Raw genomic sequence first — 24,312 nt, 5'->3', positions numbered from 1 at the left:
CATTTATTTTAATCTTGACAGTCAAGACCACGGAAAACAACTGTCATCCAAAACAAATCTTCAGGAAGCCGGAAACTGGTGATTGATGGATATTGAAAAAAACTTAGCAGCACAGGACACTTCATAGAAAAGCAATTTATTCCATTATAAGCACTTACACAGTTAGTCATAGAGAGTAACAGGCCTGATGGTGAGACAGGTCAACCAAAATGGAGATGGCTTCAAACTATAGTGGTCAAGGACTAACTCCTAAAAAAAGCAACTCTTATCAAGGATTAATTTAATTTTAAAAACAATACAAATTAGCAATTCACTTTCTCAACTTGACAGTTTACCAGTGGTATGACTGTCAGTTAAAAAACATACATCTCACAACTTGGTGGTCCCAAGTTTCAAAAACAAAAACAAAAAAACCGCACACAACAAAAGCCAAGTGAAGTAGGTGTCTGAGTCAGGAGTATAAATATTGCAAGATGTCATTTTTATTCCTGAATAAAATTTATTCATTTTTATAAATTTATAAATTTTTCTTCAGGAATTTTCTAGTAATAAACCCAGGTCTAAAGTAGCTTCAGAAATGGGGCATATTATGTGTGATTATTTTTCTTCTTAAGCTATATCCCCAAGTTTTTCAGATTCTCAAGTAAGTGGCCAGAATGGATAAGGAATAAGTGAAGTAACTGTTCGAGCCAGGAGTATAAATATTGCAAGATGTCATCTTACAATATTTATAGAAAAATAATCACGCATAATAATGCCCCATTTCTGAAGCTACTTTTAGACCTGGGTTTGTTACCAGAAAATTCCTGAAGAAAAATTTAAGTATAAGTCTGTGGCTTTGTTGAATTAAGCCCCCCAGTTAAGATTTAGAAAACACCCATGGTTTGGGCTAATAGTATTGTTGGTGGCACCTATTGTAGCCGGATAGCTGAACAAAGTCTGTGTCTCAAACCAGTGTTAAATCCATCTCAGGGTTCAGAAGAAAACAAGGGGAGTCTAAATCACAAGTGCAGACATGTCTAGGATCCTTGTCCTTCTGGATCCACACTTCCTTCAGGGTCTTCATCATTGTAAATATTCTCTGCCTGCCAAAGAGAGAAGGCAGTTACTTCTTTTCTTCCTCCCTCCCTTTTTTCTCCACCTCCCACCCCCTTTGGAGCCATTCAGGCTGGCCTTGAACTCACAGAGATCCACCTGCCTCCTGAGTGCTGGGATTAAAAGTGTGTGCCATTACTGTCATTACTTCATTTCTTGAAGTCTATTTTCATAATATATTATGCCAAGGTGCCTGATAACAAGGTCCCTGATAACATTTCAAATAAGGCCAGTTCTAACTATTCAATGCTGTTGCTAAATAAAAACAGCAGACAATGCACAGACAACATGAATCATAAACAGAACAGGTGTGTTCCAGTACAAACTAGGAGCAGGCCACAGCTTCCACTATAGGGCATTTTCACAAAATGTGGATGATCTTCATTCCTGAACTCTTAAACCAGATATATTATTGGTAATAGCTAAAATATAAATCAGAAGTTTCTATGAGACACACAGAAGTTGATGCTTATGAGCATCCTTTCATAATTAAAATGACACAATTCTTACAATGCCATTCATAATCTATGTCAACTTAGTCTATATAATAAAAATGACTGTTATGAATTCTTTAAAATACCAGCATTAAAAATTAATTCTACATTTTAAGGTAAACTTTAACATATACTTATGACATCAATGCATAGAAATCTACTACCTGTCTACCCCCCTCTTTCAAAAAAGACCAGGGCTTTCTGCAGGGCAGTGGTGGCATATGTCTTCAATCCTAGCACTTGGGAGGCAGGGGCAGGCAAATCTTGAGTTCAGGCCTGCCAGGGTTGTTACATAGAGAAACCCTGTCTCAAAACCAACCAACCAACCCAATCATTTAAAAATCAAGTTGTTGACATCTGCTCAGTCTGCTTAGAGACTTAATCAATGATGAGGTTTGGCTCTGTATTAAGTTCTTGATTTAAACTCAAAATTTTTAATCTATATCAAGATTTATACCATCAGAAGTGCAGATTAAAGCAGTTAAAGACTGCTTAGTGCTATAAAAAAAAAATCAGAACTTAAAACTGGTAAGTTACAAAAATCCTAAAAAGAAAAACTACATGTGTTTTAACACTGCTCTCACAGCAATGAACCGGCTTATAAACAAGCACACACATTAAAGTTGTTAACAGTCCCAGTTCCTTTGAGTTCATAGTATAATAGTTTACAACACTCAAAAGCCCCAGCCACATATTTTGACATAGTAATGACAAAAACCAAAATTTAATCTGTGTCATCTTGGGGGAGTAGACAGATCCAGTAATCCTAAACTTGTCTTCAGGATACATAGAAAACTTTAAATTTAAACAAATTAGATCAGGCACAAAGAATGCATCTATTTTGGGTCAGTGAGACATCTTAGCTGTTAACTTTCTACCAAGCCTGACAACCTGAGTTCAAGCCCCAGGAACTACACTGTGGGGAGAACTAACTCCCCAAAGTTGTCCTCTGACCTCTACTCCATATATGCTCTCCCAGCTCCCCAATAACACACACAGAGAAAACACGCAATTTAAGCAGCAGGTCTGGTCAAGTGCAATCTCCTTGATTATTTCTGGGTTAGCATCTATAAAATCATTCAAAGAAGTCTGTACTGCTTGGTTGGGTAAAGAATGGTTAATCCATTCGTCCTTTAACCCTAGCACTTGAAAAACCAGGCAGGTGGACCGCTATGAATTAGAGGTTCTACACGGTGAGATCCTTTCTTAAACAAATACAGCAACACAACCCTTTACTGGAGACTAGAGAGAGCTCAGTGGTAAAAAGCACTTGCTGCTCTTGCAAAGAACCCAGGTTCAGTTCTTGGCACCCACATGTATCTCACCACCATCAGTTATCTCCAGACCCAGGGAATCTGATGCAGTCTTCTGGTCTCCAGAGGCACTGCACGCACAGTGCACACACAGATAAATGCAGGCAAAAATATTCATATAACACACAAATAAATAATTTATGGTTTGATCTTCACTATTTTTCTGGTTCTCAATGGTCACAACTTTCACTGGATTCCTTCTTTAAATTGTTCTTTTTTGTTTCACCACATCCTCAGTACATAAACACCAGAACCCACATATAGCATTTACACAGTGCAAGCAGTCACATCCTAAGAACAAGCTACACAAGGATGGCTCTCCTGAGACAAGCACGGACAGTAGTCTTTCCTGGCTCTTGTTCGGTCAGGAGTATGAGTTGGCACAATCAAACTTTTTTTTTTAAACTTTTTCCAGATAGGGTTTTTCTGCATATTCTTGACTGTCCTGGAACTCACTCAGTAGATCAGGCTGGCCTCAAACTCAAAGATCTGCCTACTTGTCTCCTGAGTTTCAAGGCATATGCCACCATGCTCCACCTAAACCTTGTATTTTTAATCTTGTAAAATGAATGTTCAGTCTACAAAAACTTCTAACTAAACATGATACAAGGGTTCCAATCAACTCTATGTTACTACATACCCTTGCTTCCAAGAACAGATACAGTAAAGAAATCTCTAGTATAGCTCTTATGCTGAGACTATGGCCCTCATCAACAGAATAAAATTAAAGAAATCTAATCATTATCCTTCAGCTACAAGCTATAATTTCTGAGAACACAGTACTTAAATGGGATTTGGACAATAAAGTGTACTAAGAGGCATCAAGATTGACATATAAAAGCACCCTGTTAGTAGAATATCTAGAGTCCCCCCCCCAAAAAAAACATGAAACAAAAAAAGATTCCTAAACTCTCTGGGCTGCGGAGCAAATGACCTGAACTCATTTTCCATTCTGAGAAGTGCTTTTCTCTAATAATAATCTCTATCTCTAATACTACTTTTGGGTCTGACTCTTTCTTTCTAAGTCATAGACAGGTCTTATTCTTATAACAACTTTTCTGGCTCAGCAGAATTAGTGTTGAGACTACAACTAGTATTTTTGAAACCTAATAGGATGATATAACTAGACCCAGAGGTGAAGAGACTTGTGAATTCTTGTAGCTTTAAAGGCTGATTAAAGACACACTGGAGATACAGTATTAGGAAACAATGGTGAGGAAGACAAAGGGGCGCTAGAACAGAGAAAAGTCCAGTTTTATTTAGTTGAACTTTTAGTTCACAAGCAGTGGCACCAGCGCTCAGGAGGCAGAGGCAGGTATGTCTGTGAGTTCAAGGCCAGTCTACAAAGTGAATTCTGGGACTACCCATAGAAACTGTTCAAAAACCAAAAAAGAAAAGTACAAACAAACAAAACACCCAACAGGGAAAACGTCACATAAACATCAAAGCCATACCTGAGGAAAACAGGACAGAGATGGCAGCTGCATCCAAAGTGTGTGTGTGTGATGGTCTCATGTACCTAATGTCCCCTAAATAAATTGCTGAACACTTACCATCTGCCACACTTGCATGATATTGTCTTCTGATACAGAACAAATCACCCAAGGTTCATTGGGATTCCAGGAGAAATCAGATATCTTGGCAGTGTGACCACCATGAATAAACTGGAAGAGGGACCAAAACCAAGACATTAAACCACAGCCTACTGTCTTAAGCACAGACCCCAAAGTGCCTGAAAGGTTATAACATACCAGCAACTCTGGTGGGCCATCTTCTGCATCTTCTGGGGACTGTTCTTCTCCAATTTTACTTAACAAAAAAGAATTTTAAGTCAGAAAACATTACCCTGTGTGGTAGTTTGAATTTAACTGGCCTCCATAAGCTCACAGGCACTATGAGGAGGTGTGGCTTGTTGGAGGAAGTGTATCACTGTGGAGGCGTGCTTTGAGTCTCTATATGCTCAAGCCACATCCAGTGCCTTAGCTCACTTTCTGTCGTCTGCACAAGATGTAGAACTCTCAGCTATTTCTCCAGATCATGTCTGCTGGCGTACTTCCCTGTTACACCATGATAACAATGGACTAACCTCTGAATTCTAAGCTCCCCAATTAAACATTCTATAAGAGCCTCTGTGGTCATGGCTGTCTCTTTACAGAAAAAGAAAACCTAAGACAGCCTCAGCACCTATCTTTGAAAAATGTAAAGATGCCAGGTGGTGGCGGCGGCGCATGCCTTCTAATTCCAGCACTAATGGAGGCAGAAGCAGGCAGATCTTTCTAAGTTTGAGGCCAGTCTGATTTTTGAGCAAGTTTCAGGACAGGCTCCAAAGCTACTGAGAAACCATGTCTCAAAAAACCAAAGAAAAATGTAAAGACAGTAACTTTGCCAGGCTCAGCACTCAGGAGGCAGAGAGAGGTGAAAATAATATTGAGTTTGAGGTCAGTCTAGTTTACAGAGTGAGTTCTAGGATAATCAGGACTACACAGGGAAACCCTGTCTCCCCAAAACAAAAACAAATCAGTAACTCCATGGATAGGGTAACAAACACAAAACTTACCTTAAATCCCACACATTCAACCTACGATCAGTACCGCTAGAAGCCAAAATAGTCTCATTGTGAGGTGACCACTGAACCTAAATCCAAGAGAGAAGAAAAATTCAACAAATTAGAAGGGAAAATATCTCAAATTATATCTTACAAAACTCTGTAAATAAAAGACAGTGAATACTGTCAAAACGGACAAATATTAGCCGGACGGTGGTGGTGCATGCCTTTAATCCCAGCACTTGGGAGGCAGAGAGGCAGGCGGATCTCTGAGTTCGAGGCCAGTCAGATCTACAAGAGCTAGTTCCAGAACAGGCTCCAAAGCTACAGAGAAACTCTTGTCTCGAAAAACCAAAAAAAGTGGTTATGCATGCCTTTAGTACCAGCACAAGGGAGGACTGCAAGTGGATCTTTATGAGTTCAAGTCCAGTCTGGTTACTGAATGAGTTCCAGGACAGTTAAAATTGTTACAGAAACCTAGTCTCAAAAAACAAAAAAACAAAACAAAACAAAACAAACCAACCAACCAAAACACCCCACCTCATTATTAGAGATAGGATCCTAGCTTCTGTTGCCATTTTATGCCTCACCCACTGTGCCTCTCTCAATAGGGCTTGAGAGCATACAGTTCAAGTTGGTTTCAAACTCTTGTGATTCCTTGCTTCAGCCCCACTTTCCACACTTTCCTCTTCTCCCCAACCCCACATTATTCACATCTAATTCTAACTTTTAGCCAAACCAAGTTCAATTCTGACACAGTAACTAAAATATTGACAGATTATAGCAATCTATGATTATTTTCTCAACTGCTTATGTGCCACATAACACACAACAGGCAAGGAGTTTAAGTCCCAGTTACTGCCAGTTTTCTCCCCCCAAAGATTCCTTACAAAGTCATTAGATAAAAGATAACTACATATGCAAAACTATCACAACTTCTGTTGCTATTAATAAAGTGCTGAGCTGGGCTTGCGGTCTTTAATCCCAGCACTTGGGAAGCAGAGGCAGGAGGATCTCTGAGTTCTAGGCCAGCCTGCTCTGCAGAGTGAGTTACAGGAAAGCTAGGGTTGTTACAGAGGACAATGACAAAACAGGTATGCACTTATCTCTGGCTTCATTATAAAATTTAAGCTTGAGAGAAAACACTGCAAAGTAGTTCTCACAATGTCTTAGAGCAGTATGTTTTAAAATAACAATGATTTCTTGAGTCAGAGGAATCTGTCTGCCTATTAAAAAAAAGGGGCACACAGGACTCTAAGTAGCAAAAACTGGAGAATCACAAGTACCAGGGCTACAACAGTAAGACTGTCTCAAAAGGGATAGGGCTGGAGATATGGCTCAATGGTTAAGAGTACTGGCTGCTCTCCCAGATAATTAGGGTTCAATTCCTAGTATCCACATGGTGGCCCACAATCACCTGTAACTCCAATCCCAGGCAGCCCAATGCCCTCAGTTCTGGTCTGAGGTACAGACACATATGTAGGCAAAATACCTACACACAAAAAATAAATTTTGAAAAAGCCAGGAAAGAAACTAGGCAGTGGTATCACATGCCTTTAATCCCAGCACCCAGGAGGCAGAGGCAGGTAAGACCTCTGTGAGTTCAAGGCCAGCCTGTCTACAGATTGAGTATCAGAACAGTCAGAGTTCTTATACAGTGAAACCTTGTCTTAAAACAGATAGATCAATTTGTGGAGGCAGTAGTTCAGATTTCAGCTAAACTCAAAAGATACATGGTAAGCTTAATGAATGAATGAAAATGAGAGGGAGGGAGGTGGGAAGAAGGGAAAGAGAGAGAAAAGAGAAAAAGAGAGAGAACTGAGTATAAAGAGTAACATTGATGTACAGGTACCTCACTTCCAAAATCTTGAGAAAGGGTCTCATTTCTCAATGTGGTTCACACTGCCCTTGAACTTATTCTGTCGCTGTGGCTAACCTTCATCTGTTGTTCCTACTTATTTGTTCCTAGTGCTGGGATTACAGGTATGTGCCACTATTCCTGGTTTATGAGTCGCTCTGCATGTTAGGTAAGAACTCTACCAACGGAGCTTCATTTCCATGTGCTCTCTGACTTGTGAGCTTCTCAAGTGCTAGAATTATTGGTGTGCACCCATTTGCTGTACAGAGAGAGGGGAAAAAGGGAGGGAAGGGGAAGGAAGGGAAGAGAGTAGGCAGCACAGGTTTCTCTTACTTGGAATATTTCATCCTTATGTGATTCAAAGGAATGCAACTTGAGTTTCAGATTTCTCAGATCCCACAAGGCAACAGTCTATGCACAAAAAGAAAAAGAAATCAAGATAAACTTATTAAGAAAAGCCTAGGGCCAACAAGATGGTTTAGTGAATAAAGGTGTTTGCTGCCAAGCCTGGTAAAGAGTTTGATCCCAGAATCCACATAGTGGAAGGAGTAAACAAATTGTCTTCCAACCCCACACAAACATCACTGCATATGTACACCTATCCCTGCCAAATAAGTAATTTAAAGAGAGAGTGTGTATATACACACTTGTTCCATGACAACCGTGAAGAGATCAAAGTGGAGTTGGTAATCTCCTTTAGTCATTTTGGTCTTGGGGACTGAATTCAGATCTTCAGGCTCAGACAACCTTTAAAACATTAACTAAGATATTTTTGCACATTTAAAAGATACTGAAGATGGCTCAGTGGTTAAGAGTACTTAGTACTCGTCCAGAGGGCCAGTTCAGCACACACTTGATGTGTCACAAATATATGTAACTCCAATCCCAGGGGATCTAACACCATCTTCTGGTCTCAATGGGCACCAGGCATATACACCATGCTGAAGATATGCACGTAGGCGAAGTTCCCTTAACCATAAGATATAAAACCTGAAACAAAGCGAACTGACCTTGTCAGCTGATCCTGTGGCAAGAATGAACTCACTGTAAGGATTGAAAGACAGGCAGTTCACTTCAGCAGTGTGAGCATCGACTGAGTGGCTTGGCTTGGAAGTATTGTTTGAACGAGTATCCCAACTTCATTTAAGAAAAGAGAAAACAGGAAAAGAAGTTTGAAATGGTGACTAAATGCAACACTCTAAAAATGTACGCATTAAAAAAATAAACAATGGGGCCCACTCACATCATAAGTTTCTGGTCATCAGCAACTGACCCAAACAGAGACTCGTGGAGCAGATGCCAGGAAACGTCCTCTACTACTGCTGTATGCCCGGTGAAAATGGTCTTTGCATCCACCACTTTTCCTTCCTTTGGAACTGCACTGATGTCCCATAGGCAGATGGTCTTAAAGATAAAAACTAACCATTATATAAAGGCTCTCACTTCCCCACATATCCCCCCCGCAAAGAAGCCAAATTGGCAATAACTCCAGATTTTCTTCAAAATCTGCAAGGATACGCACATGGTCATCTGAAGCACTGAGTAAGTGCCCGCTGAGATTTGGATTCCAAGAAAGACCATAACCTTCCTTCTGATGTCCGCGGAGACGCAAATCTGGGTTGCACTCTCCAGAAGGATCTGCAAAGTAACAGACATATCTAGACTATCCAGCCCATTGCCTCTCTGGGTTTATTAAGCAAAATGATGTCAAATGTCTATTATACAGCTCACAACTGTCTGTAAATCCAGTTCCAGATCTGACACACCTTCACACCAATGCACATAAAAATATAAAAAAATTAAGAGGGGGGCTTAATTAAGGCCATTAAGATGGCTCAGAGGTTAAGAAACAAAACACATATTATACAAAATACAAACCCATTATGGCCAATTATATAATGCTTAAGTTGCAAAATCATGATTTCCTCTACATAATGCATTGTTTCACTTGAGAAGCATAAAAATACCCAAATATTTCTGAGTAAATGGAACCTGTATCTGATTAAAAAGGGGGAAGTACCTGGTTTAGAAGGATGCTTTGTGTAGTCAAAAACAAGCACATCGCTGGACGGAGTCTTTGTTGCAATGATGCAAGGGTTCTGGGGCATGTACCGAGCCCTGTTTACTTCTCCTTCATGGTTGATCTTGATTTCTATTTCAATTTTCCCACTGACAGAGCCAAAACCTCCAAATTCTGTACATAGAAGCAAAAAGTACTCAATCAACCAGACTAGAAGACCGACCCATTTAGAGAACTACAGTGTAACATTTATACATACACTTGTAACTACTGATAGGTCAGTAATAAACACTACATTACCAATTAAAATCAAGAAGGTATGAACTCCAAGTCAGCCTTTAAATCTTGGCACTCCCAGGAAGAACAAATAGATCTTTGTGAGTTAGAGGCCAGCCTAGTCTGCATAGTGAGCATTATGCTACTAGCTAAGGCTTTATAGTGAGATCCTGTCTCAGGGAGGAGGACTAAAAAGGTCTTGTGAGTCTCATTCTGTTTGTTTTCCAGACATGCCTTCAATTCACTACATAGAGGTCGTCTGTCCTTCATCTCTTTCTCCCATTCCTTCTCAAAATCTCATTCTACAGCCTAGCCTAAGCAATTTTCCTGAGTGCCAAGATTACAAACACAACGGCCACTATTCCTTGCTAAAAGGTTGTTCCTGGCAGTTTTCAAATCTCACTTGATGTAAAAATAACTTTTTGGGGCCAAGTAGTGGTGGTGCACACCTTTAATCCCAGTATTCAGGAGGCAGAGGCAGGAGGATCTCTGTGAGTTTAAGACTAGCCTGGTCTACAGAGCAAGTAGAAACTCTGTCTCTAAAAACCAAAAGAAAAAGAAAATTAGGGAGAGGGGCTGTTTCAAGACAGGGTTTCTGTGTAGCTCTGGCTGTCCTGGCACTCACTCTGTTAGCTTTGAACTCAGATCTGGCTGCCTCTACCTCCTGAGTGGTGGGATTAAGGGTATGCTCTACTACTGCCTGGCTAAAAATATTTTGTGTGTAAGTGTTTTCTTACATGTGTGCTAATGTGAATCTGGTGTCCACGGAAGTAGGCGGATCTCTCTGAGTTTCAGGCCAGCCTGGTCTACAGAGTGAGTTCCAGGACAGGCTCCAAAGCTACAGAGAAACCCTAGCTTGGAAAAACAAAAACAGAAGTACCAACAAGTTGCATCTCTTCGGGGTTTTTATTTTATTTTATTTTTTTTTAGTTCAACGAGAAAACAAACACTGCAGTCTGCTTTTCCAGTCACTTCTTTCATGCTGGACCCTAGCTTGCTCTATCACTGATCTGCATTGCTAGGCAAACTCTTGTAACTTTTCATTTTTAAACACCCTTTCACTAAGTTGACTAGGCAAAATTCCAAACCTTGAAGTCCTCCTGACTCAAGTCTCCTGAATAGCACTGATTACAGACCTGCTACCAGGCCTAGTAAGTTCCTTTTAATTAGCATCCCTAAAATTTTATGAATTATCTTATTATTGGGCTTTAGAGACAGGTTCTCACTATTCAGCCTTGTTTGTCCTGGAACTCGTAGAGGTATGTTCCACCATGCCTGGCTCTAAAATGTACTTATTGTCATTATGTATGCCATGGTGTACATGTGGAGGCCAGAGGACAACTCAGGTGACCAGAATCTTTTCCTTTTGAGCCATCTCATGTGCTCTCCATTCACATTTAACTATCCCAAGCAGCGCTACAAAATAAATAATCTGTGGTTATATAAAATAAATGAGGGTAATTAATGATAGAAGACTTACAGAAGGCAGGATATGGTAGAAAATACTAAGTGTTACACTTAGACCCAAGTAGCTCTGTTACTTCCCAGTTTGGTGATTTGCGGAAGGCTTTAAGTTTAGAATTATGTATAGATGAAAATGTTCTGTCACTAACACTGCTACTCAGATGTTACTTCACTTATTGATTGATTGACTGACATGGTCTCATTTATTTTTAGAGAGCAGATAAAATGAATAACACTGTTAGCCTATTACACAATTTTCAACCTCAAAATAATTCTTATTACATTCATTATTTACTTATTTTGAGACAGGGTCTCACTGTAGCTCTGGCTATTCTCAAACTTGCTATGTAGACCAGACTAACCTGGAAAACACATATGATCTATCTATTTCTGCCTCCCAAGTACTAGGATTAGAAGCCTCAGCCAACACATTTATCTATTTTTGCCTGTATGTATACACTCTATGGAATACATCTTTAATCCTGCCTGTAGGGTGGCAGAGGCAGGCACATCTTTTGAGTTCCAGACCAGCCAGGTAGCCAGGGGTACACCCTGTCTTGAAAAACAGCTCTAGGGTCTGGAAAGATAGCTCAGAAGAGCACTGGTTGTTCTTCCAGAAAACCCAAGCTCAATTCCTATCACCCACATGGCAGCTCACAACTGTTTATAACTCCAGTTACAGGACATCTGGAACCCTCATAGAGACATACCATGCAGGAAAAACACCAATACACATAAAATGAGAATTTTTAAAAAAGTAATAAAAGTAAAAAAGATTATGAGGGGGGACTAAATAAGCCTTTGTATATACCCGACTCTACGACATACTAAAGATTTAACACAGGACTAGGCACTGGAGCATTCACTGCACCAGTAGGACAATAGCAAAGACCCTGCCTCAACAAGATGTAAGGCAGAGATGCCCTCTGACCTCCACATACAAACACAACCCATATAGGCACGCATAAATAAATGTTAGAAAGGATGTAACATGGCAAGCGATCTCAAGGAATTCAGTCTAAGTACACGGTAAGTATAGTGATATTCTATTTATGTTTAAATAAGTAAAGCTTGCCTGAAGATCAGAGGGTAAAACTAAGCCACTAGAGGCCAGACAGTGGTGTCACACACCTTTAATCCCAGGGTTTGGGAGACAGGCAGATGGAGCTCTGTGAGTTCAAGGCCACCCTGGGCTACACAAAATCAACACAGAAACAGATCCAGGTGATGGCTCCCTCCTTTAATCCCAGCACTAAAGGTGAATATAAAATGGGAGGAGACAGAGGCTCCGAGCTCAATTCGCAGTCGCCCAGCCTTTGGTAGAGGTAAGACTTCTCTAGTGGCTTGACTGTTTTGCTTTTCTGATCTTTAGCCTGAATCCCAATTTCAGTCTTTGGGTTTTTATTATTCATGTTACAGGTAAGCACATAGCCACACAAGACTTGACTGTCAAAGTAGCAACATACAGGAGAAAAGCAGCAATTGGCAGAGCCCACAGAAAAGGGGCTACCAGTCATATAATGCATGGTTTTCATTTGGGGCATATACTTAAAAATTATAGTAGCAAGAGCCCTGTTTTAGAGACTTCAAATTAAGAATATTTTGTTTTGTCTGCCTATGTCTCAGTAGCCTCGCTTGCTTCAAACTAAAGATCTACCTGCCTTCCAGTATGGAGATTGCAAGGCACGTACCACCATATGCAGCTCTTAAATTGAGTTTTAACACAGATTAGGATGCGTCTTTTTCTTTTTGCATGGAACCAAAGGCCACAAAGATTACCACTGAAACATTATCACTCCACCAGCTACACCTACTTAAAATTATAGATTGTCACTATAAAGTAGATAGTGGAAGGACCCATTCAAAACAGGAAAGGCCTGAAATATTAAAAAACTGAAAGAAATTCTTCCTAGCTTGTTTCTTCTTAAAAGGCAAAACACTAATAAAACCAACCTAAAGCACAGCACCAACAGAAAGAAAAAAAAAAAAAAAGGAACAGACCCTGTGGCTTTGTAGCCCTTTATCCATGTGCATAGCAGGGAAATTCAAACCACAGTGCACACATTCACATTTCCATGGGCCAGAGATGGCTCACTGATGAAGAGCACTGGCTGCTCTTCAAGAGGACCCCGAGTTTGGTTTTCAGCATCCACAGGGACTCTGATAATCCTCTTCTGGTCTCCACAGGCACTAGGCACACATATGGTGGGTGCACTGACTTATATGCAGGGAAAACACTCATGTACATAAAACAGTAACGATAATAAAAGAAACCCCTTTTAAAAGGCTAAGTCAGGGGCAGGTGGATCTCTATGATTACAAAGCCAGCCTTGTCTAAAAAGCAAGTTCCAGGGCTGTTACATAGAGAAATCTTGTCTCCAAAAACAAAAGGCTAAATCAAGAGGATCACCAGTTCAAAGCTAGCCTTGACTACTTAAAGGAGTTTCAGGCCTGCCTAGACTATAGAGAGACTGTCTTTAAAAAAAAAGAAAAAAAAAAAAAAAGAAAGGAAGAAAAAAATGCAAAGCCCCCCACCCCACAAGCAACTAACCAAAAACTGACCAAACAAAATATTTCCAGCACCCTAGAAAGTTGCGTACAGTTAACCAATACTATGGCCAAACAAGGTTCCCTCACTCCGATTTTTAACAAAGTTACTTGTCTGGGTCATAAACATTGTGGAATTTCAAAGAATGTATTTTAACACCAATATATTTTAACAAGTCAAGTAACCAAATTATTTTATCACAATCAATGATGATACTTAATTCATGAATTTTTATAACGCATTCCCTTTTTTAGGCAAGAAGTGATTTACCTAGTAATCTCTCAAAAATATTCTTTTGTGTCTGTGGTGCTAGGTACGGAGCCCACAGTCTTGCAGATGCTAAACAAGTGCTCTATCACTGAGATACAACCTAAGAGACTTATGTAGTAATGTTTTGAGTTTTAACAAAGCTTGCCTGAAGATCAGAGAGTGCAGAGCTAAGCCACTAGAGGCCAGGGAGTACTGGCACATACTTTTAGTCCTAGCACTTGAGAGATAAAGGCAGAAGGGACTCTGTGAGTTCAATGCCACCTTGGGCTACACAAGAACCAATCCTTCTAAAAGAGAAACAGCTCACAAAAAGGTGATCCCACACCTTTAATCCCAAGCATTAGGGAGATGAAGACAGGAGTGATATGGCTTGACAGACGGGAATATAAGGTGGAGAAGACAAGAGCTCACTGTAGTCTGTTTACAGGATTGCCTGTTGGGTCGGAGCATTGGTAGAGGTAAAAGGTCTCTCTAGTAGTTGTCTACTCTGCTTCTCTGATCTCTCAGATTTCACCCCCTAATACCTGACTCCGGGTTTTTATTAAGAACAATTAGAATTCATGCTACAGACTTATTAGACATAACTGTACCCGTCACTGATGAGATCAACTGAAGTCACCACTCCCCCATATTTAAGTACCAAGCCTATCCGCTTATTGGTAAAGGGGTAAAAGGGAAATAGTGTGTAACCCCGGGGTAGTGAGATAACCAAATTTAAAAATCCATAGCTGTTATTCATATTACTGTTTTGTTTTTTTGCTATTTCTGGGGAGAAAGAAGTCGCTTTGAGAAAGAGTCAGGATCTCAATATGCAGACCACGATGGCCTTGAACCTGTGATAATCCTTTCCCATCTGGCACTATGGTACATACCTACACCAACACACAAAATCAAACTGTAGCCAGAGGAAGAAGTTCAGAGGTAGACAGCATACTGCCCCCAATTCCGCAAAGCAAGAGAAACACTGAGGGAACAGGACTCAATTCTAATCACACACAGAGCAGCAAAATAAACAAAGACCAAAGTTTATCAGTTAAAGTACTAGGAATAAACAAATGATATTTTGAAATCTTGGAACAGGAAGGCATTTCAAAGAAGGACAGAAAAGTTGAAGGACATTACAGGAAAAGTTAATAATTCATAATTGTACAGTAATCATCCTTGTCTTCACTTTGACGTTCTGGGCAGGATTGAGTTAACAAAATAGCAGAGGTCAGGTTTGTTAACTCAATCCTGCCCAGAAGTCAAAGTGAAGACAAGGATGATTACAAGTTCATGCCAGCCTGAGTTATTAGTTACCTGAAAGCCTATTCAAAAACAACCAAAATATAATACACACAAACTTAGAACCTTAAGTTTATAAATAAAATGAGCTTGGAGGATAGAGATGGTTTAAAAGGTAAAATGCTTCCTACCCAGAAAGCAGGAAGACCCGAGTCTGAATCCTCAGCACCTACATAAAAAAAAATCAGATATGTTGGGCTGGAGAGATGGCTCAGGGTTAAGAGCATTGCCTGTTTGTTCTTCCGGAGGTCCTGAGTTCAATTCCCAGTACCCACATGGTGGCTCACAACCATCTATAATGAGATCTGGTGCCCCTTTCTGTTCTGCACGCAGAACACCATATACATAATAAATACATTTTAGGGAAAAAAAGAGAAAAGGTCAGGCATGACTTCGAATATATCTGTAACACCAGGACTAGGGTGTAACGACAAGTAACCTAGCTGACTGGGCAAGCCTCCAATTCAGCAACACTATATCAAAGGATTAAATAGAAGAATGGCAGAAGAAGGCTCAGAAGAAGGCTCTTCTGAGTGTGTTGGCATGGACACCAGCACCCACACACACTTGCATGCAAAATGAGATTGGAATTTACTGTCAGAAAAGCAAATTATAAACCCACATTAAACATTCTGTACTGCATCTCAGGTACCTAGAAAAACACCTCCATGTAGTAAGTACTAACCCCCCCCTCCAACAAACACCAAGCCTCCTGCCTCCACCTGTCAGGCAAAAACATTCTACCAGTTAGTTATATCCCTAACTCTTTTTTTTTTTTTTAAATCTTACCGTAGGGGCTGGAGAGATGGCTCAGGGGTTAAGAGCATTGCCTGCTCTTCCAAAGGTTCTAAGTTCAATTCCCAGCAACCACATGATGGCTCATAACCATCTTTAATGGGGTCTGGTGCCCTCTTCTGGCACCAGAATATTGTATACATAATAAATAAATATTAAAAAAACTTACTGCAAACATACATGTGGGTGGGTGTGTACATCTACACTTGCATAGGTGACAGAGCAACTCTCCTCCTTCTACCATGGGTTTCAATGATTTTTAACTGCTCAGCTAGCTCACTGGCCTGTTTTTTTTTTTTTGAAACAGGAGTCTTGAATTTGCGAGTATTTTATCTCAGCTTGGAGGGCTATGATTACAAGTGTGCCCATTCACATCATTTGTTGAATGAATAATTTAATACATGGACTCCTTTAATCGGAACTTTTCATACCTATAACAACAAAAGCCCATCTATTTTGTTGTATCAGTGACTGAATCCAGGGCTTCAGATATGATAGTGAAAGTATTCTCCTCATTGAGTTCTGAGGATGTAGCTCAGTGGTAGAGCATTTGGCCTTAAACACACAAAACACTGGGGTCAATTACCCAGGAAATCATTAAAATAGGAAAAAAAAGATACTTCATTCCATTTAACTGATAAGAACTATACTCAGGTTAAATGACTTATCCTAAAACCACAAGCGAGGCTGGGCGTGGTGGCACAGGTCTTTAATGCCAGCACTTGGGAGGCAGAGGCAAGTGGATCTCTGAGTTCAAGGCCAGCCTAGAAAGCAAGTTCCAGGACAGTCAAGGCTACACAAAGAAACTCTTTTGTTTTGGAAACAAAAAACAAAACCAAAACAAGCACATAGCTAAACAGTGGCAAACAGGATCTCCACCCATCCTCACTCTGAAAGTCAGTGTTTTCCTTCTCCAACCAAGCATAAACAGGGATCCAGAGACTAACTTTCCAAAAAACTATTCACTTTTTAATACACAAAATCATAGTTGATCATTACTTTAACAACCTATTTTGCATTCTGTACCATAGAAGATTAAATGTGGAATAACCAGGAACTAAATAACACAATTGTTATCTTGGCCAACAGATGGATTCCAAATAAATTTACACATAAAGGAAGGGTTCTTTCTGCTTATCTCGAAATATTAAGCACTGACTGATTATATGGAGCATAAATGTTAATGAAAAAAATTCAATATCTATCCTTTGTTTTGTCTGAGACAGGGTTTATTCAAGGAAACTCTGCTAATGACCTTACCTTTTTAAATGTTTTGGTATGAGGGCCATAAAGAAAATTGGGACTGGTTAAAAAAAAAAACAACAAAAACCACAAACAAACAAACACGAGCAGTTATCTTAGGTTATCTCCTAAAAAATTGGTTGTCAAAATATTTTTATGAACATAACAGATACCACATCATCGCTACTATTTTAAACGTTTAAGGATAATTTAGTGGTTGGGCAGTGGTGGTGCAGCCTTTAATCCCAGCACTTGGGAGGCAGAGACAGGAGGATCTCTGAGTTAAGACCAGCCTGGTTCACAGAGCAAGTTCCAGGACAGTTAGCACTACACAGAGAAACCCTACCTCCCAAAAGGAAAACAAACAAGGATAATTTAGCATTTTTCATCCCCACCACTAGTTATCCCTAAGAAACTTTTATGAACCAAAGTCTGGCTGCAATTTTGTGATCTTTCTGCCACCTGTGCTTGTAAAACATTTACGACGTAGGGCTGGAAAGATGGGTTCAGCGATTAAGATCACTTGGCTCTCTTGCAAAGGACCTGGGTTCAATTTCTAGTGGCTCACAAGTGCCTATAACTCCACTCGATCCTGTTCTGGCCTTTATAGCCACCACGCATACAAGTGGTGCACATATACACAGGCAAAACACTCAAACATAAAAAAAGTAAAGGGGGGGGGGGCAGGTGGTGGTGACAAAGTAGATCTCTGTGAGTTAGAGGCCAGCCTGGCCTACAAAGCGAGTTCCAAGACAGCCAGTGCGACAGAGAAAACCTGTGCTGAAAAACCAAAGACTATGTAGCAATTCCCTATGAATTAATTTGTCTCTTTGGGTCAGTGTCTTTCCTGTTGAGAATACACAACAAAAAACATATGGCAGATCTTTACTCCATTAACTGCAGGAATCCCACCATAACCAATACAGTAGAGGGCAGATTATGGCAAATATACAGAAATAAGTTTTGTGTTGATTACTCTTCACTGCAAACTAGTTTTCCCAATAACAGAAGAGGCCACCCAACTAAATTGTGTACCTCAATGTAATTTGGATCTGAAAGCCATAACCCATACATCATTACTTCTTTCATTCTCAAGAGTCCTACCTCCTTTTTCACTGTCATAGTGTGAAGCATCAAACTGAGCATCATCATTAGGGAGCTGGACACTGGCTATCACCAGGTGGTTTTGTTCATCCGATGTGTGTGTTCCCAGGACAAGTCGATGAATGCTGAAATCTTTCCCCTCGGGCCTGTAATAACAACAAATCATCAACAACAACCACCAATCACTGAGAACTAGCTCCTACTTTAAAAAACAAACAAGTCAAGCAGTGGTGGGCAGACCTTTAATCTCAGAGGCAGAGAGGCAGGCGGATCTTTATGAATCCAAGGCCAGCCAGAGCTGTTACCCAGAGAAGCCCTGTCTCAAAAAACAAAAACCAAAACCAGCCCCATGTGCTTAAACAGACATTCACATGGATACTAGAGGACAATTAAGTGACACTAAATCTTAAAATACTACTCATGACTGTGGTGGTGCAGGCCTTTAGTACCAGAACTCAGGAGGTAGAGGTAGGAGGTTTTGCATTGAGTTCCAGGACAGCCTGGTCTACAAAGCAAGTTCCAGGACAGTCAGGGTTCGTACACAGAAAAACCCTAGTTTGAAAATGCAAAACAAAAAGAGGCTATTCACCTATGTTAATACAAGGCTTGCCTTATTGTCTTAGAGCTCACCAATAAGGTTAGCATGGCTTGCTGTGGAGCCTGAGGGTTCCTTCCTATTTCTCCATCACTGAGAGACTTCAGGCATATGCCATCACTCTGCCTTTTGTTTGTCTTGTTTTTAAACATGGGTGTTGGGGATCAACTGCACGGTCCTGATGCTTGCAAGGCAAACACTTTACTGAATCATTACCGAAGCCCCTATTTTCTTTTGAAAAAATAGCACCAGAAAGATGGTTCAGCACTTAACAGTGTTTGCTACTCTTACAGAGGACTTGAGTTCAGTTCCGAGCTCTCATGCTAAGTGATCCACAACTGCCTGAAATTCGAGCTCCAGGAGACCCTGAGCACCCACCCACCCACACTGAGGATGCAGTCACCTTCCTCCAATAGAAATAAAACAAATGACCACCTTTGTGGATCTATTCTTTCTTTCCATCACAAGGATCCAGGTGACCAGAATTAAGTTGTCAAGCTTGGCTATAGGCACTTTTACTCACCGAGTCGACTTGCCAGTCTCTATTTCCTACTATTAATAGCTCTCTATTAAGCACAAATTCAGCACTTAATTTTTACTCTTTTCCCTGTTTATTGGAATAAAAATGTGAGTTAACTACACACCCTTTACAATGGGTGAGAAAAAAATTGCCTGACAGTCTTGTTTACCAAGAACTTTGTGAAGAGGTGAAATAGACAAAAAGAGGAGAGAAGAAACTAGGGCATAAAACCCCATGGTAAAATTTGTGCCTGGTCATATGCGAGAGTTCTTATAATCCCCAAAGAAAAAGAACATTAGCTGGGTGGTGGTAGAGCCCACCTTTGATCCCAGCATTTGGGAGGCAGAGGCAGGTGGATCTGTGAATTCAAAGACAGCCTGGTCTACAGAGCAAGTTACTGAATAGAATACACTGTCCCAGACATTTTGGAAGTAGGGATAATTCTTGCTTTTTACAGAGAACCACTAAGAGAAGCAGGAATGTAAATCATTCAGGGTGACTCCTCAATGGAAGACATACAAACCAAATACCTACTACATCCAGAAAGCGGACAGTGGAGTTACTAATGGCCTGGTGACTTTTTTTGCCACCTGTAGGGACAGACCTTACTCTATTTCCCCAGAATTCTAGACTCTTCCCTCCCTCGACCAATATCCATCCTTAGGTTAAAAAGTACTTTATGGCCCTCTGACCTCTATGCCATCGGTCGGAGACCACATTAGATTATAGGTATTTCATTTAGGTATAGAACTCACCCTCATGTTTGCATGTACTTCGTAAAATAATTTCTATGTAGTCAAACTCTGTGCCTTATTGCACATATGGAATTGAAATGACTGTTACCTGGAAACCTTTCCCCAAGTGTACTATATTTTTTTGTTTTCTCGAGAGAGGGTTTCTCTATGTAGCTTCAGAGCCTGTCCTGGAACTCACTCTGTAGACCAGGCTGGCCTCGAACTCAAGAGATCCATCTGCCTGCCTCTGCTTCTTGAGTGCTGAGATTAAAGGAATGCGCCACCATTGCCCGGCTCCAAATTGTACTGTTTTAAATACGTTGACAATGAACCTCCTGACATTCGACTCCTTGAAGTTGGATCCAGGTTGATGAAGTCAATCTACACAAGGTTTTCATTATTACCTCTTCGTGTGGTTCACTTCCCTGCAAGGAAGGACCCCCCTCAGAACCTAGAGTTGGCTTTCTCTTTCTTTCCTTCCAGTATGTATATATGTACTGTGCTTGTACATACGGAGACCAGAACTTGACAAAGGGTCTCTTTCTTGACCCATTTCCTCCAGACAGACCAAAGACAATCACTCTCTTGAACCCAGAGCTCACTGGTTCTGCTAGTATAGCTAGTTTATTTCAGTAATCCTGTCTCTGCCTCCTGGAATTACAGGTGTGCTGCCATGTCCATCTGGCATTTATACCAGTGCTGAGGTCTGATATGTGGTCCTCACAACTGCTTTATTTAGTGTACGAATGCTTTATATATTTAGGTAAGCAGTCTACCACTGAGCTACATATGCTCCCATCTGAAACATTGAGATGATTACACATGACTCCCTGGAGCTGGAAAGATGACTTGGCAGTTAAGAATACTGGTTCAATTCCCAGTACCTAAATGGAGGTGCACAACTGTCTGTAATTCGGACCCATGGGGTTCCAATGCCATCTTCTGGTCTCAGTAAACCCGCACATAGTATACACACATATATGCAGGCAAAATATGCATACACATAAATTCAAAACAAATAAAAGCAGACAAACACAACTCCTTAAAGAGCCTAGAGTAGATGATGGAGAGATGGTTAAGAGCACTTGCTGTTCTTGCAGAGGAGCTGGGTTCAGTTCCCAGAACCCACATGGCGGCTCACAACTGTCTGGAACTGGAACTCCAGGGATCTGACACCCTCTTCTGGTCTCACCAGGTACTAGGTACAGACACATGCAGGAAAAACAAAAAACTCTGTGCTGGTTAGTCTGTGAACTTGACACACACTTGAATCATCTAGGAAAAAATGTCAATTGAAGAATTACCGCCATCAGACTAGCCTGTAGGCAACTCTGTCTGAGTATTTTCTTGCTTAGTGATTTATGTAGGACCTAGCCCACAATGAGCAGTACCTGGGCAGGTGGGTCTCAGTTATGTTAAGAAAGTAAACTGAACAGACCAGGAAACAGTACTCCTCCATGGCTTCGGCTTCAATTCTAGCTTCCAGGGGTCCATGATGGGCTATAAACTGTAAAGGTGAACCCCCCCCCGCTGTTTTTGGTCATGTTTTTATCACAGCAATAGAAAGCAAACTAAAACACCCATGCATATCAATTTCCTTATAAAGTAAGAGGAGTAATTAGTAATGCACTGGGCGGTGGTGGCGCACGCCTTTAATCCCAGCAGTCGGGAGGCAGAGGCAGGCAGATCTCTGAGTTCGAGGCCACCCTGGTCTACAAGAGCTAGCTCCGGGATAGGCTCCAAAGCTACAGAGAAACCCTGTCTTGAAAAATCTAAAAAAGAAAAGAAAAAAATAAAAAAAAGAAGGAACTTAGACAATGTGGTTGAGATCACACACAGCTACTAAGCCACAGAACCGAGACTAAAGTCCAACTATAGACTAGACTAGAATCCTAGAAAGATGATTAAAATCACCGCCTAATTTCTTGAATATCAGTTTAACGCAGTCTGGATTTTATACTGTGAGAAACAAGGAATACTAAGTTTCAAAGAGACATAGCTTAATACCATTTGTGTTCTCCTAAGAGAGGATAATCAAACACTATAAAGCAGAGTTTCATACCATCAGCCCCAGTACCATAAGATGAAAATTCTTCTATAAAATCACAAGTCTCAGGGAGCAGGAGACACGACGTTTTACAATTCCTCCAGCTGACTGTGTTGTACACTACAACCTAAACCCCTTTGTCAGATGGGAAAGACGCTACACAAACAGTGCCGGATTATGGGCCTGTGCACCATGGAAAATTTTCTTCTTCAACAGGCTGGCCTTAACTCCTGATCTCCATGCTCCACCTCCTAAGGGCTGGGGCTACAGCTGTGAGCCACCGCGCGCCCTCTCAGCACCAATGGTTTTAATGACCATGAGAACAGATAGAAGTGACTCTTCTAAGCTTGAGTTCCCAACTAGTTTTGAACCTGGTTACATTTTAAAAAGTTCCAACCGCAAACTTCCAGGTGTCTGCCGTGGACTTGGACAGTACCCTTCAAATAAAGGTCTCCACTTTCCCCTACACTGCTGCATAGGCAGCAGCCGCATCCTTCGTTTTTTGGTAAAACACACACACACACACACACAAGAATTTCCTGTTACACACAGAACAGAGATGTAGCTCAGAGGTACTGCCTGCTTACCATGCACAAGGTTCAACTCCTAGCAACCTCAAACAACACAACTCTTCCCTCCCAATTCCTATGAGCTGTTGACCTCAGTCTCACAGCCAGATTCTGTACGTATCTTACTGAGTTACATTCACCTTTATCTCTGTATCGCCACTCGCTCCATTCTGCCAGCTAGTTCTGGTATTAAGTTGACAGATGTTTCGCTTAGCCAGAACATTTTGTGTATGCAATCTCACACTAGGACTCAAGGATCAAAGTCCCTGCCAGTATGCGCTCTGTCACTAAACATCACACCCCCTCAGCCCTCTTGAGGTGTACCTAACTCCTTAGCTAAAGCTCAAACGCCTGCTTCTTCAACCAATGGATTTCTTGAAGGCAGGTCCCTTGCTATCACAAATGACTGAGAATTCAAATGTTTTGTCGAACGAACTGGACACAGAATACTTCTGAAATCTGTCAATTTGTAACATTACACGGTCAGCGACAGTTATAAGATAGCTATTCTACTCAATGCTGAGGATAAAATCCGTTTCTCCAGCTGGGCAAATTACAAAATTATCTTCTGTTTTCTACCCTTACTACGTATTGGTCGAGGAAAATGAACATCACTCAGAGGCTCTGATCATATGCCCCTTCTAGTGGCTGGAGAGAAAAACAAAACAAAACACCAACTCAGGATCTGAAATACCAAAGAAGTAATATTCAAGAGATTGGTGTTACCTGGTAACATCTGGAAGCCACTGGGCAGTTAAACTGGGCCACTCCAGGGCATGGGTCATCACCAAATCATAAAGAAAAGGGGTGTTTTTCTTCCATATTTTGTACTCCTCGTTAATCACACGTTCTTCCACCGCGTCATCAAAGGCAGCTAAATTAAAAAAAAAATGAGGTTAGTGGACAGAAACGGAAAACAAGCAAACCTCTTCAAAGACACCGGCGCGGCTCCCCGGTTCTGACACCGAAATGGAGATTCGTCTTAATCTCTCCCAGGGCGCAGGCACCAACGCTGCTCTCCGCCGCGGAGGGCCGGAAGTCCTCGGGCCACCCGAGCCAGACACTCCGTTACTCGGCCGGCTTCGAGGCACGCTGGCGCTCGCCAAGTCCACCAAACCCAGAAGGAGGCCTGTGCACCGGGCCCCAGCAGGCAGAGGGACCGACAGAGAGTCGCCATCGCCCGCCCCGAGAGCTGGCGTCGCCCCGCATCCGCTCCGGAGGAGCCAGCGCGCCGTTAGCCCGCCCCGCTGGAGTCGCTGCGATCGGGCTCGCCAGAGTGGGGCCTGCTCTCCGGATTAGGCCGCGTAACAAGCCACGACACAGCCCCGCCACCCTGCGCCTCCTTCCTCAGCCCGCCTCGGCATACTCACCTTCCTTGTCAGCCATGGCGGTAGGCGAGCCGGGAGGGGTTTGGGGATCCCGGGGTCGTGCGTTGCAGGAGGCACGGGGAGGCGACGGGCGCTCGCTCCGCGCGCGCGGCCTCTATTGTTTCCTGCGGCCCGTGCGTGGGGGGCCGGCTCGCGGGCCTTCGCGCCAACA

At 41.6% G+C, this 24,312-nt stretch overlaps 1 protein-coding gene across 1 annotated transcript; it reads right to left on the bottom strand.

The window, feature by feature from the left end:
* Positions 1-120: 120 nt before the first annotated feature.
* Rbbp4 (RB binding protein 4, chromatin remodeling factor) lies at positions 121-24,299 on the bottom strand. The gene is made up of 12 exons (XM_048434309.3): positions 24,144-24,299; positions 23,500-23,647; positions 18,309-18,454; positions 9,326-9,499; positions 8,828-8,943; positions 8,549-8,709; positions 8,316-8,442; positions 7,639-7,716; positions 5,460-5,536; positions 4,654-4,711; positions 4,456-4,566; positions 121-1,085 (listed from the first exon to the last, which is right to left on the bottom strand). Exons 1-12 carry the CDS (start codon positions 24,157-24,159, stop codon positions 1,020-1,022), a joined length of 1,278 nt encoding a protein of 425 aa, XP_048290266.1. The 5' UTR covers positions 24,160-24,299; the 3' UTR covers positions 121-1,019.
* Positions 24,300-24,312: the final 13 nt, after the last annotated feature.

Source organism: Myodes glareolus, chromosome 3 (assembly GCF_982192425.1).
Source record: "Myodes glareolus chromosome 3, mMyoGla1.1, whole genome shotgun sequence".
NCBI classification, from domain to species: Eukaryota; Metazoa; Chordata; class Mammalia; order Rodentia; family Cricetidae; genus Myodes; species Myodes glareolus.
Note: the sequence above shows the minus strand (reverse complement) of the source record. Positions and strands in the feature narration are given on the sequence as shown.

Coding starts and splice junctions, on each gene's coding strand:
- Rbbp4 (XM_048434309.3), bottom strand. Junction 9,500..18,308: donor CTATGACAGTGAAAAAGGAG/GTAGGACTCTTG, acceptor TTCTATGTACAG/AATTTGGAGGTTTTGGCTCT. Junction 1,086..4,455: donor TCATGCAAGTGTGGCAGATG/GTAAGTGTTCAG, acceptor TCTCTTTGGCAG/GCAGAGAATATTTACAATGA.